A 19,399-nucleotide genomic window follows, 5' to 3' on the forward strand; every position below is an offset into this window, starting at 1 on the left:
TGGGCCTCCCTGCGCTGCGGATTCCAGCCCCCAGCTGCCTTGTTGTACCTGGCTGGACACAAAAATAGGGCGAAGCCCCACGTATTTTTTTTTTTTTAATTATTTCATGAAATTCATGGAATAATTAAGAAAAAAAGGGCTTCCCTATATTGTTGTGTCCGGCTAGGTACAAATAGGCAGCTGGTGGTTGGGGGCAGCCCGTTCCTGCCTGCTGTACCTGACTGGACACAAATATAGGGCGAAGCCCCACATAATTAAAAAAAAATTATTTCATGAATTTCCTGAAATAATTAAAATAAAATTGACGTGGGGCTTTGCACTATATTTGTGTCCAGCCAGGTACAGCAGGCAGGAACGGGCTGCCCCCAACCACCAGCTGCCTATTTGTACCTAGCCGGACACAACAATATAGGGAAGCCCTTTTTTTCTTAATTATTCCATGAATTTCATGAAATAATTTAAAAAAAAAAATACGTGGGGCTTCGCCCTATTTTTGTGTCCAGCCAGGTACAACTAGGCAGCTGGGGGATGGAATCTGCAGCGCAGGGAGGCCCAAGCTTTCTGCCCCCCGCTGAAAATTGCAGTCCGCAGCCGCCCCGGTAAATGGCGCGTTCATAGAAGCTGGATGCTGTACCTGGCTGGCATACAAAAATATGGCGAAGCCCACGTCAAAAGTTTTGGGAAAAATTAATTAAAAAATAAATAATAATTTAGGGACTGCATCTTTATTAACTCCTCAAATGTCATTTAGTGTTAAAATAATGGATTTATTTAAAAAAAAAATGGCGTGGGATCCCCCATAATTTTAGTCTCTAGCGGAGGTTAAGCAGATGGCTGGGGCAGATGTTTGAAGCCTGGGAAGGGGGTAAAACCCACGGAGCTTCCCAGGCTACTAATATCAGCCCCCAGCTGAATACCTAGCCTTTACTAGCTATTAAAATGGGGGACCCCCCCCAAAAAAAAATGACGTGGGGTCCCCCCTATTTTAATAGCTAGCAAAGGCTAGGCAGACAGCTGGGGGCTGATATTAATAGCCCAGGAAGGGTGCCATGAATATTGGCCCCCTCCCAGGCTAGAAACACCAGTCGTCAGCCGCCCCAGAAATGGCGCATCCATAGGATGCGCCAACTCTGGCACTTAGCCTCGCTCTTCCACGCTGCCCTGGTGCGGTGGCAGGGGGTAATAGTGGTGGGGTTCATGTCAGCGCCAGCTGCCATGAAGCCCAGGTTAGTAATGATGGGTGTCTATAAGACACCCCCATTACTAACCTACAAAGTGTTAAAAAGAAAAAACACACTACACCCAGAAAAAAAATAATTTATTTGAAATAAAACACACAATTTTATTTAATTCTTAGTTTACTAAAAATAGTTACCTGTCCACGTTCCTGCGCTGATCTCCCATGCACAGCTGTCACATCTGGAGATGGTGACAGCTGTGCATGGCTGCTGTAAGCTCACGCTGCCGGGAACACGTCCGCTCCCGGCAGCGGGAGCCACTGACTGAGGTCACCGGAGTGCATTCAGGCAGCGCAGCTCCGGAGACCTCCTTTACGGCACTGCTGTACCGTGGGAATTTCTCACGATACAGCAGGGCCGTAAAGGAGCTAACCGGAGCAGCGCTGCCTGAACTCCGGTGAACCCTTACGACCCCGTCATTCTAGCGGCGGCAGCGGTTCAGAGCGGTCACATTCTATGTGGCTGCTCTGAACTGGAGATCTTCGTGGGACACTCGTGGACTGCTACGGAGGGGTAAGGATAAGGTTGTGGTTTATTTTATATTTTATTACAGGAGATCGATGGCTTCGGGGAATTAGGTGTCTAGGTGAGTATAGGTGTAGTTTTTTATTTTTTACTTTATTTTAGGTGGCGATCGGCGGGGACAGGTAATGTATGAACTAATTTTTTAGGTAACCACTGGCCACCAATGACATGTATTTAACATTTATTGGGGACACAGTAGGGCAATTTAAATAGCAGGATCAGTCTGATGGGAACTACTGCTCCCATCGAGCTGATCCTGCTGGCAGGAGTGGACGGGGGACAGACATAGGCCGATGGGAGTAGTAGTGTCACATCGGCCTATGTCTGCCTGCACACACACCCGCACACATCGCACAGACACCGCACACATCGCACAGACACCGCGCACACACACCCCGCACACACACTAATCATGACGGTCTGATCGTCTGGGAGGTGAGGCTGACCTGTGCGGCCGTGGGAAAGTTCATGTGAGTTCATGCAGTCAAGCATGAACTCACATGAACCCTCTGAGGGCACCGCGGCTAATTCAAATGAACAGCTGATCGGCATCAGCTGATACCTCAGCTGTTCATTTGAAATAACCGGCGGGAAAGCGCAGCACAGAACGGGAAAGCCGGCGGTGAAGTCTTTTCACTGCCGGCTTCCCCGCCCGGGTCCTTCACTCCCCGCTCCTTGGAGCTGCGCTCCCCGCCTGGTCCTAACTTACGATCGGGATGGGAGGTGGCGAGGGGAGCGGAGGATCGGGGTGGGAGGCTGCGGGGAAGCAGTATGGGGCTGTGTGATTGTTTAAAAGCCGGCGGCTTTATACCGCCCGCCGGCTTTTAAACAATCAGGAGAATTCTCCCCCGCTGGGATGGCATTCTGATGACAGGCTGGATCGCGCTGCCATCCAACTTGTCATCCTTCACAGACACTGCAGAGCGCAGGCATTATGGGAACTTCCGATTCCGGTATCCGATATTGTAAAAGTATCGGAATTCCGATACCGCGAATATCGGCCGATACCCGATATTACAGTATCGGAATGCTCAACACTACTCAACATTACTTATAAGCTTCTATCGGAAACTGACTGCAGCATCTAAGTGGTGCTCCAGTTTAGCACCCATCGCCCTTCCTTCCCTTCATCCTTGATGGACAGTAGCAAGCCACGTTCTCTCCCAGCTTGGTCCCTGTCTTCAGTAAAGCCCAGCCACTGATTCAGTCATTTTTAACTACCGTATATTCCGGCGTATAAGACGACCTGGTGTATAAGACGACCCCCCTACTTTCCTGTTAAAATATAGAGTTTAGGATATATTCACCGTATAAGACTACCCCTTTTCCAACGCATACCAAACACCGGTAAAAATTTAAAAAAAAAACAGATTTGAATTTAACATGGTCCTTTTTTAATTTAAATTCTTATGACATGCAGGTATATAGCAGGAAAACTGTCACTCATAAACATATTAAAATAGGGGGGACCCCACGTCATTTTTTGGGGGGGTCCCCCATTCTAATAGCTAGTAAAGGCTAGGTATTCAGCTGGGGGCTGATATTAGTAGCCTGGGAAGCTCCGTGGGTATTACCCTCTTCCCAGACTTCAAACATCTGCTCCAGCCGTCTGCTTAACCTCCGCTAGAGACTATAATGATGGTGGATCCCACGCCAATTTTCTTTTTAAAAAATCCTTTATTTTAACACTAAATGACAATTGAGGGGTTAATAAAGATGCAGTCCCTAAATTATTAATTTTGTAATTAATTTTTCCCAAAAATGTTGACGTGGGGCTTCGCCATATTTTTGTGTCCAGCCAGGTACAGCAGGCAGGAACGGGCTGCCCCCAACCACCAGCTGCCTATTTGTACCTGGCCGGACACAACAATATAGGGAAGCCCTTTTTTTTTTAATAATTTCATGAAATAATTTAAAAAAAAAATACGTGGGGCTTCGCCCTATTTTTGTGTCCAGCCAGGTACAACTAGGCAGCTGGGGACTGGAATCTGCAGCGCAGGGAGGCCCAAGCTTTCTGGGCCCCACCCGCTGCAAATTGCAGTCCGCAGCCACCCCGGAAAATGGCGCGTTCATAGAAGCGCCATCTTCTGGCGCTGTACCCAACTCCATCCAGGGCCCTGGTTCGGTGGCTCACTGGGTAATAAAGGGGTTAAGGCCAGCTTGGCATTATCAGCTGGCCCTAAGCCCGAAATTCATGGGGTCATGCCAATATTAGACATGACCACCATGAATTTCTAGTAAAGTAATTAAAAAAAACACAAACACCCAGAATAAAGTCCTTTAATTGAAATAAAGACACAATCCTTTATTGTTCTAAATTAAACCATACTTGCCATCACGCCCATTCCAGCTGAAGCCAACGATCTCCTGCAATAAAAGTAAAATAATAAAGCAACCTCATCCTTACCTCTCCATGGTTCCCAGGACCGGTCCAGCTCTGCTACATTCACATGACAGGCTGCACCGCAGCAGAACGCTGCCGTTCAGCTTGCCATGTGGCAGACACTGAGAAGCGCAGGCATGCTTGTGCTCCTCAGTGTCTGACTGTGACGGCATCCAGATGAGCCGAGATCATGTCCAATGAACTCGGCTCACCTCATGCACGTCACTGACAGCGTGGGAAAATTCTCCTGCTCCCCGCATGCGCAGTAGAAGTTTCCCACGCTGTCAGTGACGGACGTGCATGAGGTGAGCTGAGTTCATTGTCGGCTCATCTGGATGCCGTCACAGCCAGACACTGAGGAGCGCAAGCATGCCTGCGCTTCTCAGTGTCTGCGGCATGGCAAGCTGGACGGCAGTGTTCTGCTGCGGTCCAGCCTGTCATGTGAATGTAGCAGAGCTGAAGCTGTCCTGGGAACCATGGAGAGGTAAGGATGAGGTTGCTTTATTATTTTACTTTTATTGCAGGAGATCGTTGGCTTCAGCTGGAATGGGCGTGACGGTAAGTATGGTTTAATTTAGAACCATAAAGGATTGTGTCTTTATTTCAATTAAAGGACTTTATTCTGGGTGTTTGTTTTTTTTAACTTTGACTATGGGGTTAGTAATGGGGGTGTCTTATAGACTCCTCTCCATTACTAACCTGGGCTTGATGTCAGCTGGCATTATAAGCTGACATCAACCCCAGCCCTATTACCCCACTGCCACCGCTACAGGGCAGTGGGAAGAGCGAGGCTAAGTGCCAGATTTGGCGCATCCTATGGATGCGCCATTTCTGGGGCGGCTGACGGCTGGTGTTTCTAGCCTGGGAGGGGGCCAATATTCATGGCACCCTTCCTGGGCTATTAATATCAGCCTCCAGCTGTCTGCCTAGCCTTTGCTAGCTATTAAAATAGGGGGGACCCCACGTCATTTTTTTGGGATCCCCCATTTTAATAGCTAGTAAAGGCTAAGGAATTCAGCTGGGGGCTGATATTAGTAGCCTGGGAAGCTCCGTGGGTATTACCCCCTTCCCAGGCTTCAAACATTTGCCCCAGCTGTCTGCTTAACCTCCGCTAGAGACTAAAATTAAGGGGAACCCCACGCCAATTTTTTTTTTAATAAATCCGTTATTTTAACACTAGATGACAAGTACAGTAACCAGCACTGTCACTGTACTTCATATATATGTGACTGACATGTTTCTATCTATCTAATCTATGTGTGAAGCTCTATTCTGTCTGTTATAAATTGTCGGGTACAGATGCTGAATTGCCGGCCGGCTTTTTTAAAGAGACGGTGCATGAAAACACTATTTGTTTTAATAAATCCTTTACACTAAATGACAAGTACAGTAAGCAATACTGTCACTGTACTTCATATATATGTGACTGACATGTTTCTATCTATCTAATCTATGTGTGAAGCTCTATTCTTTCTATTCTAAATTGTCGGGTGCCGGCTTATGCCGCTGCTGAATTGCCGGCTTTTCATATATTGTCACAGAAGCGATGCAAACTTCCCAGCTCCGGACACAGCGCAGCGCTTCTGTGACAAGTGAAAGCTGTCGGCACAGAAGCCCTGCGCTGTGTCCGGAGCTGGGAATACGCAGCGATGTGTCAGTTTCAGCACAGAAGCACTGACCGTCTGGACCTACCGCCACCGTATTTTAACTCCCTCCACCTTATATTAACTCCGACATGGCAGGGATACGGCCACGGCAAAATGGTACCACAAAATCCTATAGCTTGGTACACAGCTCAGTCCCATTGGCTGGAAGGTTAAAGGACAAATAAAATGCTGACAACTGTTTTACTTTTTTTTTTCTTGACAATTTGACAGGCTTTTAATTTTTGAAGAAAAAAAGTTTTAGTATTGTAATTGTAGTAACCTGAAAAATTGTTACCAGGTCATTTTTACTGCACAACAAACACTGTGAGGCTGTGTGCCCACAATGCTTTTTCCAAGCGTTTATGCTGCAGGATTTCTGCAGCGTAAACACTTGGTAATCCGCCCCCCATGGTCTCCAGGTCTTTCAGTACAGTGTACTTTGATCTATCAACAGCCAGCACAGGAGCGCAGCAAGACAGTGCGGGAGCGCGGGCCATCGGAGGGTAAGTATAGGTTATTTTTTACTATTCTTTCGGTTACAGTATATAAATCCATGCCGTTTACATGGATTTATATAGTGTGAGCTAGTTGTCAAGCACTTTCCAAGTGATGCTAAAATCGCTTGGAAAGCGCTTGACAGCCCGCATGCAGAAATGCAAGTGAAGAACGCTTCACATCCGCATGTCCCTGGCAGGAAAAACGCATGTACAATCCGCATGTGTTTTTTTTTCTGCCAGGGAGATGCAGAAACGCTCAAAAAAAAATCCTGAGCATTTCTGCATTGTGAGCACATAGCCTAAAAGAGAACCCCAAAAACAATGGGGTGTGCATGTGTAATCTTCTGCATTTCCTTGTAGTTAGCTTTTTTTTTTTTTTTTTTTTCCCCTGGGTGTGGGGGGTGGTTCCAATACATTATTTGCTAAAATTAATTTAAGAACAAGTCTTTATAAAACTGTCGACAGAAAAATAAACTGGCTTTTGGAGGAGGAAAGAATTAAAATTCAAAGTCTCTCTTGCAGGAAGGTTAGAGTAAATCTTGCCATTCTGCTAAGAGGCTGGTGCTCCATGATAACATATGATGGCATGGTAGTCATGCTACTACATTTCTTTACTGAACAGACAGAAGTATCCAATACATGGTAATGTCTTACTTTTTGAGGCTGTTTGCTGCTGATACCTAAAGTGTAACAATCGTACAAGCCTTGAGACAATCACAGTAGATGTGAAGTGTAACATTTCTTCTAGACTTCTTGTAAAATAATGTTAATGATTTTAAGGAAGGAACATAATGAATCTTCGCAGATGGAGCACAATTAGCTCTGATTCCCGTGGCTAGTTTCCATGGTGAAGGCAACGGGAAGAAACCGGTGTGGTTTCGGTACTTGTCGCCTTCAATCCCCTAAGCTTTCTTCAGCTTTCTCAAAGAAATCTGCATTTAGGAATAGCTAAAAATTTACTTGATGGTGTACTTTTGTTGGAATCTGTTATTATACAGAAGTCCTGTGCCTTTCTTATTTTTCTCCCCTTGATTTGTGTAGACATTAGTTGTAGTTTATGTAAGACTTGATTGATTTATAATGCAGTGTATATATGTGTACTTCTATATATGTACTTCTATATAAGTGTAAGAAGCTTATAGATGGTTACAAGAAACGTTTGGAGACTGTCATCAATGCCAAAGGATGTGCAACCAAGCATTAATTAGGGGAGCTTTTATTGCTGCACATGCTGTTTATTCTGTTTCTTCTTTAAAACATTGTTTTTCAACTTCCATGTTGCAATTTCATTGTTGTATTACTTTGGACCACTAATTGAAAAAATCCTGAGGATATAACTTTATACTGTACAATATCTTCAGAAATAATCTTTTTATTTATATAGCGCTAACATATTCCAGTGCCTTACAATTCAGACAATTTACAGACCTTATTGGCAGTTCTAACCCGGTGAAATAAACGAAAATGTACCAATCAATGGTGAGCAGCACTGTATATGCAATGGCACTTTTATTTTATATTGAGGTTATTTTTTTTTTTTTGAGGGGGGAGGGGAAGGGGGGGTTGAGCCATAGCACTCCATTGGGCTACTGCTATAACTCTTCATGCCTCTGATTTTGTCAGATTTCAGAGATTGCCATTATCCATTGAGTCTGTAGTGTTTCCAGAGGATCACTCCCTTAGTACACCGCACTAGCACATGTATGCCCCCTTGCTGTGCTTCATTGGCAGGCTTGTACACCTCACTCACAGCTGTAATATACATAAAATACCTGATGTGGACTCTGTATGGCTACTAAATGTGTGACATAGATTAATAGCGCAGCATGTGCAACTAGTCTCGGTGGACCCACAACCACCTTAGAAGTCAGCCCGGTCTATAGACAACCATGCTGTAGGCGCTACAAGCACAACACAGAAAACATCATGTCTGTTACACTACTGAATGCATGAGGAACCTCAATATACTCATATAATCTGCTTTTTTTAAGATTGTATACTGTAGTGTTGTCTGCTGGTTAGACATGACTAACTCTGACACTAAAGTTTCTGAACAAGTTGTATCATGACCTGTTTGTCTGCTCTTCCCCACACCCCCTCCCCCAGTAAATACTACTATTCTAGGCACTTTCTAGATGGACACTGCCATGGATAGAGACTTGGATCCACACACCTTTCCTATGCCAAAACTATACAAGATGGCCCAGGAGGCAGGAAGAGTCATGCCCATGTAGAATGGAATGTCAGTCTGTCTTCAGTGTAGTCCAAAGAATCCTCTGCTTTGGACATGGCCTTAATGCCAGGTGTATTTTCTCTGCTTCATATAAATGGTGATTGAGTTTTTACATACTCCAATATTTTGTAAACTGCTGTAAATTTTCGGAGCCACCGGGGGCAGCAGTATGAGGCAGGAGGAGTCTCTGGCTACATCCGACTCCTTATCTATACTGTAATTTTACCAGTCACACTGCAGCTCTTCCCCAATGGAGCTGGCAGACAGTAAGAAGATCTAGAGGTATTGTCTCTGGTATATACTGAAATACGGATCATAGTTTAGCCCATGACTGGACAGTTGTGTTATAAAGCAATAAGTGATTTACAGCAGCAGGCATAAAAAGGCACCTTTATAAGTGAGGACTGACCTCTGGGGGAATGTCCCTCATTCTCTTGTACACCAGGCTTCCTTAGGCCCTTGTACACTGCTGTATATAGAGATATCTGGGTATGTCCTCCACTGGCATCATGTCAGTAGTGAATCTAATTTTTATTTTTTTTCCTCCTTTCGGTGTGCTCTCTCGAGGACTCTTGTCATTGTTCTATACATACTTTGTCCTTGTTTTTACATAGAAGGTGACATAAATCTTTCATGAACATGCACTTTCCTTTCCCAGGGGAGTGTATGATGCATGCTCACTAATGGCTGATTCACGCCCAGTGCTGGGTCGTAGTGCAGCTCTCCTTTATAAAACCATCCATACATGTTCATCACACTAAATATGGAGGGCCTAGGAACACAAACTGTTCACTTGCAAGTGTCAATGTCTATAGATCAGACAGCACTCAAACTGGGCACTGACCCATTAGTCAACGAGCCATCATTCTATGCAAAGAAAATCGCAGCATACAGTACTTTTGTCTGATTTTCACACAAGTCTTCCCATTCTTCAATCTGTGAAAAATACCCAAACATCGCACATGAAAGCCAGGGCTTTGGAGTCCGTATTAAATGGACAGACTCCTAAAAACATGTAACTGGGTTCAGTAGTACAATGCAGGATGTGATGTAAATGTTTTTCATAAGAATGTAGGAAAGTTATTAAGTCTGTTCTGTTCCTGATCTAAGGGTCTCAGCTTTTAGTTGAGATGAATCTGTGCTGCACTTTATGTACATGCTGAGTAGTGAGGCAGGGCTGTGGAGTCAGTGGTTTGGTTTACTGACTCCACAGCCCTGGAGCAAGCACAAAATTAAAGTTCATAAACTATGGTATGTTTTTCGTTGTTGAAACTTGCATCTTAGTTTTCTAAATTCATCCTTTAAAGGGGTTGTCCATGACTTTGCTATTGATGACCTATCCTAAGGTCATCATAGATTAGGTCGGTGGGAGCTGAGATCCAGAACAGTCACTGGTTAGCTTTTATAAGCTCTGGCAGCAGATGTTTGGTGATAATGGCCCAGCTCTGTACAACGTGTATTTGGTGTTGCTGATATCTGCAGCTTCACTCCTAATGAGATATTGTCCTATTCATCAGAAGTATTGAACAACCACTTCAATGCATATGATGGGGCTGCAGGTCTTTCCTGTACAGATGAGGGGAAAAAGGTATAAACACCTGTTGGTATGAATAAGGCAGAAAGGACAAGTCCTTGGCCCCTTACATGAAGTCTCTTATTTGATCAGACTCTGTATTGGATAAAACATTTTTAAAAAATGTCAATACAATGTTTCACATCTGTGTGCAGCAAAAGCCCTTAATCTGAAACTCAGTGGTCCATGCACTGTATAATTACCAGTGCAGTCTCATGGTCTCCTTTATCATGGTTAAGTGCTGTTCTAGGTTTAGCAGTGAGTTGTGGCTCACTGCTTGGTATACGTTCAAGAAATATTCACTTCTCCACCAGTGTAATGTTTCATGGAAGTGATCTATTAACATTCCAGCATGTACATGTATAACCCAGTCAGTTAATGATTACTCACAGCTCAGTCCTCCTAGTCCCCCTGTTCTTCTTGAGTGTTCAATGACTCAGGAGTTCCATCAGGTCTAACTACAATCTCTGCATGTGTGTGTATCAGAATCCTGAGGATTGTGGCCATGCAGCTGTTGCAAAACTAAGTTTGATAAACTTATTTGGCCCATGCTAACAAATGACTTAAGTATCTTCACGATCAGATTTATTTTCAGTAGCTAAATGACAATCCTGCTTGTCTTCTGCTGCCACTAGAGGGCCTCTGGAAGTTTATACACTGCTCAAAAAAATAAAGGGAACACTCAAATAACATATCCTAGATCTGAATGAATGAAATATTCTCATTGAATACTTTGTTCTGTACAAAGTTGAATGTGCTGACAACAAAATCACACAAAAATCATCAATGGAAATCAAATTTATTAACCAATGGAGGCCTGGATTTGGAGTCGCCTCCAAAATTAAAGTGGAAAAACACACTACAGGCTGATCCAACTTTGATGTAATGTCCTTAAAACAAGTCAAAATGAGGCTCAGTATTGTGTGTGGCCTCCACGTGCCTGTATGACCTCCCTACAACGCCTGGGCATGCTCCTGATGAGGTTGTGGATGGTCTTCTGTGGGATCTCCTCCCAGACCTGGACTTAAGCATCCGCCAACTCCTGGACAGTCTGTGGTGCAACGTGACGTTGGTGGATGGAGACATGATGTCCCAGATGTGCTCAATCGGATTCAGGTCTGGGGAACGGGCGGGCCAGTCCATGGCTTCAATGCCTTCATCTTGCAGGAACTGCTGACACTCCAGCCACATGAGGTCTGGCATTGTCCTGCAGTAGGAGGAACCCAGGGCCAACTGCACCAACATATGGTCTCACAAGGGGTCTGAGGATCTTATCTCAGTACCTAATGGCAGTCAGGCTAACTCTGGCGAGCACATGGAGGGCTGTGCAGCCCTCCAAAGAAATGCCACCCCACACCATTATTGACCCACTGCCAAACCGGTCATGCTGAAGGATGTTGCACGCAGCAGATCGCTCTCCTCGGCGTCTCCAGACTGTCACGTCTGTCACATGTGCTCAGTGTGAACCTGCTTTCATCTGTGAAGAGCACAGGGCGCCAGTGGCGACTTTGCCAATCCTGGTGTTCTGTGGCAAACGCCAAGCGTCCTGCATGGTGTTGAGCTGTGAGCACAACCCTCATCTGTGGACGTCGGGCCCTCATACCACCCTCCATGGAGTCGGTTTCTAACAGTTTGTGCAGACACGTGCATATTTGTGGCCTGCTGGAGGTCATTTTGCAGGGCTCTGGCTGTGCTCCCCCTGTTTCTCCTTGCACAAAGGTGGAGGTAGCGGTCCTGCTGCTGGGTTGTTGCCCTCGTACGGACCCCTCTACCTCTCCTGGTGTACTGGCCTGTCTCCTGGTAGCGCCTCCAGCCTCTGGACAGTACGCTGACAGACACAGCAAACCTTCTTGCCACAGCTCGCATTGATGTGCCATCCTGGAAATCCCACAGGAGACCATCCGCAACCTCATCAGGACCATGCCCAGGCGTTGTAGGGAGGTCATACAGGCCCGTGGAGGCCACACACAATACTGAGCCTCATTTTGACTTGTTTTAAGGACATTGCATCAAAGTTGGATCAGCCTGTAGTGTGTTATTCCACTTTAATTTTGGGGGTGACTCCAAATCCAGGCCTCCATTGGTTAATAAATTTGATGTCCATTGATTTTTGTGTGATTTTGTTGTCAGCACATTTAACTTTGTACAGAACAAAGTATTCAATGAGAGTATTTCATTCATTTGGAATTTGCTTCCCTTAGTGGTACTGACGGCACTCTAGAGGTTTCTTTTTAAATCACTACTCCAGCTGTTTTTTTTTTTTTTTTTTTTTTTTTTCCTACTTCACTGCTGGGGTGGTAGCACTAATCAATGTACCCTGCCTCTAGTATTATACTTGCCACCTGCTGTCTTCTGCTCCTTCTGGTGTTTCTCTGGTCCTGATCCTCCATCTTCTGACTGATAGGTAGTCTGCAGTATCAGTCACAAGCTCTCAATGTAGAGCTGAGAACCTCATTCTGGCTCTCGTAGACTTACACTGAGAAGTGACCTCCGGCTCGCCCAGCAAACACTGGAGAGATCCGGCAGGTCACAACCTGCAGAAGACTGGAGCGGCGCCAAGAACAGAAGACAGCGCCTAGTAAGTATAATACTAGGGGCAGGGAACTTACATTAGTGACACCACTCCATCAGGGGGAAAAAAAGCAAAAAAATGGAGTGGTGCTTTCATTTCTTTATGTATCTGTATAGATGGTCTTGTAGGGCAGTTTAATGGTGGTGGGGGTTTCTAATTTGTACTAACAGGCCTCTCGTTGGAAAATATTAACTTCCTGGCATCCACTGGAGCATGCTGCTGGTAGGCCCCATACTGACTATCTAGCCTTTTCCCTATCCCAGGTATTGTGAATCTGCCCTAATCTTGTAATGATTTCTCCTTGTAACAGGAGTCTCCTTGTCTTGAGTTACTGAACTTAAAAATGGATGAACTGCAAGATGTCCAGCTGACAGAGATAAAGCCTCTCCTTACAGACAAGGTAGGAGCAGCTCTTGTATTTGCCAGACATTGTATTTAGTCTTGGGCTATGTCCACCTTCACAGCACTTGTTTTCTCCAGTGTCTAAAATGGGCAGACAAGTAACTTTGTAAATGGTCTATAAGATGGATCCATCTTGTATCTGCAGCTCCTGGGCTGATCTTTGTTTCTAGAAGTCCTATACACCTATATTGGCATAGCTGGCTAGGGCTGGTGTGCAAAAATATTGCGACTTAAGGTGTTTAAACTAGATTTCTGGTGTATGCCCCTTAATGAATCGCCCAGTGTTTAATGCCTGTTACCATGTAGACACACAGGTCTGCATAGGAGCTGTGGACATGTGAAGATTTTTAAGATAATCTTTTTATTTGTATAGCGCCAACAGATTCCACCGAATTTTACAATTCAGACACATTGTTGGCACTGTCCCCATTAGGGAATGTAGATTGTGAGCCCTATCAGTATGTCTTTGGAGTGTGGGAGGAACCCGGAGGAAACCCACACAAACACGGGGAGAACATACAAACTGCTTGCAGATGTTGTCCTTGGTGGGATGTGAACCCAGGTCTCCAGCACTGCAAAGCTACAGTGCTAACCACTGAGCCACCGTGCTGCCCTAAGGCTTTGTGAAATGAATTCCTTTTCATACATACTGATTTCTTCTGTACCAAGGACACAATGGCTTCTTTCCCTTTGTGCAGATGTGTGGTGATGGTACTGCCGAACTGAAACAAATACTGTTCTGTTCATATTGATGCTAGCTCTAGTTGTGCCAGGGCAACACTGGTACATTAGCATGGCGTAAAGTAGCTTGTGTCTTGCAGGATACTAGTTTATTAAATTACATCTGCTATAACATCTTAAATAATTTTCTGGGCTAACGAGCTTTAATTTGTCATAAATGTGTTAATGTGAGCTGACAACAGATACAAGAACAGTTATGTACACTGTACATCAGCACATCTAGCGTTGTTCTTGTCCTCAGCTCTGCCTCTTACTTCCCCTCCTTTCCCTTACAATGTGCTGAGCTTTCCTGTGGCTCTTGGCACACTGGTATTGCCCTGTTCTCTCTGGAGCTCGCAGACACTGCGCCACCTGCAGACTGACTCAACAGCCATCTGAAGCCATTTTCTTGGGTGCTCTGTTCAGTGATCTTCCCACTGACAAAGGGAAAAAATATCCTGCGTTTTGCTGTGTATGCAGATTGCTTTTTCAGAGGGAAAGGACTAGAACGCTAGTGCCACCTATTACAAGTAGCAATCCTACAAGTCATTATTAATTGATACTTCCAATAGGTGGCCCTACAATTTTAGTCCTCTTCCGCTCTGAAGAGGGAACTTGCATATTTAATTTCCCAGGCACATTCATGGCGTATAAGTCTCTTCACTCTGACATGCGAGGCCTGGTTTGTTACCCTACACAAGGAGAAACATTACCCCTTAGTTGCTGTGTAAATGCATGTAGCCTTTTTAGAGAGAAATGGAATGACCCCCCCCCCCCCCCCCCCCCCCTTAATCTACAGAACTGGTTGGCTGGGTGAGAGGCCAGTGAAAGGATGTCTAGGGGGATAAAGCTTCTCCTTGTGGGTAGCTCAAAGTTGTCCTACCTAAAATCTTGTGGTGAGGGTCTTTAAAGGGTCGCTATTGACTTTAAGATGGCTACCTGTAGTAGATGGCACTGGTGTCCTGGGCTCTGCCTCTGTTAATCTATTGCATATTCAATTTCCAGGGGAGCATTACATGGCCTAATAGGTGGCATCCAGGGCTGCAGGCTATATTTTCATGGAACTGAATGAATGCACAAGGACAAACCTGCTGTTCCTCTGGCAGCTCCCTGTTCTTCTGCCAAATGTGAATGGTGTTTTATAACCCCCCAAATGGCATGTTCTGCAGCAGAGTATCAGTGTGGCATACTCCCCAGAGAACCCTTTTAGGCCAAATGTGCAGATCACACACATCAGCTGATGGACAAGTGACATTGGGTTTTGTTACCTAGTCATAAATTTGTTCACACTAATCCTGTGATCCTCTGCAGCTCATCATGTAACAAAGTGAAATGGCTGCTCTCACCCACTGTGAAGGGAAAATGATGTATAGCAGAACTAATGACTAATGAAATGCACCTTGGACATGAAGAGCGATAAATGTGGAACACAAATGGAGATCTCTTAAACATGCTTACTGTCCCTACGATCAGGTCTCTGATCAATACCATGAGATCACTTGGGTGAATAATGCAAGACTTGTATGCATCAGATAATGGCTGGTATAGATTATGCAGCTTCAGTCCTGATTGCACAAAATCCTTCTAGTAGAATATTTTTTGCATTCTGGTGGCCAAGAGCTCATCAGGACTAGAAATTAAAGGTCCCTTGCATGTGTGACCCTCTAAGACCACAGAGTGTCGTGTCATCTGCTACATGCTGGCAGCTGAATGATCCCATGCACTGCGATTTACTATTGTACATATAACAAGTGCATGCATGCTGAGAGTAGTAGTTTCCTAGCAGCTGTATAGCCACAGGTCTAGTCCCAGCAGCCACGTCTCTTCTGCCGGAGTCTGGACACTTCCTAGACTGTTATATTGTAATAACCTCTCAGCATTGAATAGGTGTCTTTCATGGTAACATGTAATGGGCTGTGCTTTCCTTCAGAATGGAAAATTAAACTGTGTGCTGGTGCCTCGTGCCCCAATGTATTCCAAAAAACTCATTTGTCAATGGGGGGCCTAATCGGAGGTATATGTAAGTGAATACCTCAGACATGTAGAAGGTGAGCCCAGCCATTCAGTACAGCTTATTGGCCTCTGAATATGAGCAAAAACCTTTCCATCCACTGTTGGCAAGGAGGGAACCTGGCAATGGTGAGAAATCAAACCCAAGGGTAGAGACCCCTGTCATTTACTTGAGTATATTTTCTAAGTTGACCTTGTGTATAATGTTTCTTTAAGTCCTTTATTTGAATTATCTTTTTTTTTTTTCTTCATGATTTTTCCTTAGACTACGGGCCGCAGCTTTGAGGACTTTGATGGACAGGTAGGACATTGTGTTTGCCGTTTTGGAAAACTGAGTAATATGTACAGGAAGAAATCTATCCACCATCATAGTTTACATCAATGTTTGCAGACTGAATGTTGTGCTGCCATTGCCTCTAAATTGATTACGCTGGAAAGTAGCTGGAATATATTCTGATTAGTTTTGTTTGGGGTGTATTAATGTCCAAGCACCTGGCATTCAGGTGCTGCTGTCCCCTAAGCAGATCACTGTCCATTTGCTCATGGCGGTCTGTGACCTGTGCTCAGACTTGGAAGCATACAAAAGGGATCGAAGTCTATCTGCCCAGGGAATCCTGTGATGTCATTGACATCTTGTTGCCTAGCAACCGCCTGAATGCAGGAGCAACAGCTTCTGAATTTGGGGACATGGCACTTAATATGAGTGCTGTGTTCAGGATTCTTCAGTGGCTGAAAGTGAGTCCTGATCCTGCCACTAATGCTGAGTGAGGAAGCACACTGCCATCAAAGATGGCACATAAATTATCAGCCTCCTGGCACACACAGAGCCGTTAGCCTCTGTGAAGTTGTCAGGATGAGGTTAAAGCAGAACCAATGAGTGTCAAGGGTTAATCTTATCTACACTTATCTGCCAAGCCCACCCCTTATATCCGCCATCTATGGATCCGGAGAGCAGGCTGGTTGGTACCTGTGCAGACATTTGGTAGAGAAGGGGCAGTCGCAATCCTGAACTACAGGAGGCTGCACTCATCAGGTGTGTGTGTGTGTGTGTTTTGGTGTTTGTAACCCCAGGTTTGTTAAAGTAAAATTGTTAGAGACCTGAACCATAATGCTGTGGTAAACCTTGTTGGCTGATGGGGTCTTGCTGTGTAGTACAATTTTAGTAAATCTGTGGATCAAGGCTTTGGCATACTGTGGTCCTAGATATGATGCCATCTCTACGGTCCACTTTGTCATTTAGGACTAGGTATAAGGCATCTGACACAGAATACACATCTGCCAGACAATACCTGCTGTCCACAAGATTACATACAATCCATTCATCCTAATTATCCGATGTTCTACAGAAAGTCTCAGCTTTAAGGCCCCGTCACACTTGGCGAAGCTATAGCGATCCCGACAACGATACGACCTGTCAGGGATCGTTGCTGCGTCGCTATGTGATCGCTGGTGAGTTGTCAAACATGCAGGCTCACCAGCGATCAGGGGAGCAGTGACATCGTGGAAAGAATCTTTCCACGATGTCCTGCTCCTGGTTACAAGCCTGCTGAAGCAGGAGCAGGCTGGTAACCATGATAAACAGCAGGTTACTAGGGGCACACGCGCCCCTAGTAACCCGCTGTTTATCATGGTTACCATTCTGCTACGGTGAGCTGGAGGTTACCGCTCACAATAGCCGAGTGGTAACCATGATAAACAGCGGGTTACTAAGTGCGCGTGTGCCCCTAGTAACTCGCTGTTTATCATGGTTACCAGCCTGATCGCTGGTCACACACAGCGCTGTGTGCTGACCAGTGGGAGAGCAATGACCAAAAAATGGTCCAGGACATTTTGCAGTGATCAGCGACCACCGCAGGGGCCTGATTTCTGCAAAGTGTCACACATAACGACATCGCTGGTGAGGTCGCTGTTGCGTCACCAAAACCGTGACTCAGCAGCGATCTCGCTATGTGAGACGGGGGCTTTAGGTGTTTGAGATTTCAAGTGTGGACTAGAAAAACCCTCTAAAGCTCAGTCATGGGGCCCCTGATTCATCATTCTTTTAGTATTTTTTTTTTGAGTAGTTTGGTTTGTTTTTACACGTTGTTTGTGCTAATTTCTTACAGCATTTGCAAGACTTCTAAGCCTTTATTCAACCCTCATGTTTTGGGTTTACGTGTCAATGTGTTCCTGGCAAATTCGTCATTTGAGAAACCTCAAGATTGCAACGTGTATCACAAAAGACAAATTTGCCAGGAACATTTGAATAATAAAGACCACGAGCACATTGACGCGTAAACCCAAAACATGATGAGGATTGAATAAAGGATTAGAAATCTTGCAAAAGCTGTAAGAAATTAGAGCAAATACTGTGTAAAAACACATCAAACTCTACTCAAAAAAAAAAAATACTGAAAGAATGATGAATCAGGGGCCCATGACTCAGATTTAGAGGGTTTTTCTAGTCCATTTAGTCCACACGTGAAATCTCAAACACCTAAAGCTGAGACTTTCTGTAGAACATCTGATAATTAGGATGAATAGATAGTATGTAATCTTGTGGACGACAGGTATTGTCTGGCAGATGTGTATTCTGTGCCAGATGCCCTATACGTAGACCTAAATGACATAGAGGACAGTAGAGATGGCATCAGTCTGGTGTGCTGGAGATGCACAGAAAAGACCTGCGTTCTAGAGACTGAAACCTACAGGAGGCCAAATGACAGTTCTTACCGCACCCATGCTTACACAGGGTCTACGCCATGAGCTATGGATAATACCGCATGTTTGTCTTCAGTCACCCATCATCCTTATTACAAGTTGTAATCCACTTAGTCAGCAACTAATCCACTCTGCTCATACATTGCTGATGTGTTTCTGGACATCTTGTTGTTCCTGTCGCTCATCTGCTTTACCTATGGCGTACTTGGATGTAGACCGCATAGATTTTTCCCTGGTTCAGTCGGTAAGTTCAGGATTAGAGATCTCTAATTGTGATGAGGAAGATTTCCTATATTGAATACTCCATGTAGACACTGGCTGTATCTGCGGGTTATCCCATGTCATGTGACTGGTAATGTTTTAGATTTGGATACATCGAGGAATAGGTGTCATTACAGCCCTGGTCATTTTTGTCATTAACCCCTTGTTCTCTGCATGCAGTGCACATGTTGCCTGTGTTGGCCATACATTTTCTTGGTTTTATGTAGGAACATGACATTGAGACGGCTTACGGTGTGTTACATGTCACTATGAGGGGCAACCCAAGATCCAAGAAACCAGTGATTCTTACCTACCATGACATCGGCCTGAACCGTGAGTATCTCTACTTTTATTATCAATTTACTTATATAAGATGTCAGATTATGCAGTGTGTCATCTGTGTCCTTATGTGACACGACCACAGAGCAGTGTGCTATACACCAGGGCTGTGGAGTCGGTAAGCCAAACCTCCGACTCCTCAATTTCCACGACTCCGACTCCACTACACCGACTCCCTCATACATGGCTCATGTTTAAGTGATAAATTTACTGTAGCACAGATTCATCTCAGCTAAAAGTCTAGACCCTTAGATCAGGAATAGGACATTTCATAACTTTCCCAAATTCTTATGAAAAAAT

At 44.8% G+C, this 19,399-nt stretch overlaps 1 protein-coding gene across 3 annotated transcripts in view; it reads left to right on the top strand.

Moving 5' to 3' along the window:
- NDRG3 (NDRG family member 3) overlaps positions 1 to 19,399 on the top strand; it is a 59,327-nt gene that overhangs the window by 22,961 nt on the left and 16,967 nt on the right. For all 3 annotated transcript variants that reach the window (XM_073683664.1, XM_073683663.1, XM_073683665.1), the window contains exons 2-4: positions 12,978 to 13,067; positions 16,065 to 16,100; positions 18,988 to 19,093. In XM_073683664.1, the coding sequence (XP_073539765.1) occupies positions 13,011 to 13,067; positions 16,065 to 16,100; positions 18,988 to 19,093 (199 nt within the window). In that variant the 5' untranslated portion in view covers positions 12,978 to 13,010. The remainder of the gene's footprint in view (positions 1 to 12,977; positions 13,068 to 16,064; positions 16,101 to 18,987; positions 19,094 to 19,399) is intronic.

Source organism: Phyllobates terribilis, unplaced genomic scaffold (assembly GCF_046119375.1).
Source record: "Phyllobates terribilis strain yellow unplaced genomic scaffold, ASM4611937v1 Scaffold_5__5_contigs__length_657084704, whole genome shotgun sequence".
In the NCBI taxonomy this organism is placed as follows: Eukaryota; Metazoa; Chordata; class Amphibia; order Anura; family Dendrobatidae; genus Phyllobates; species Phyllobates terribilis.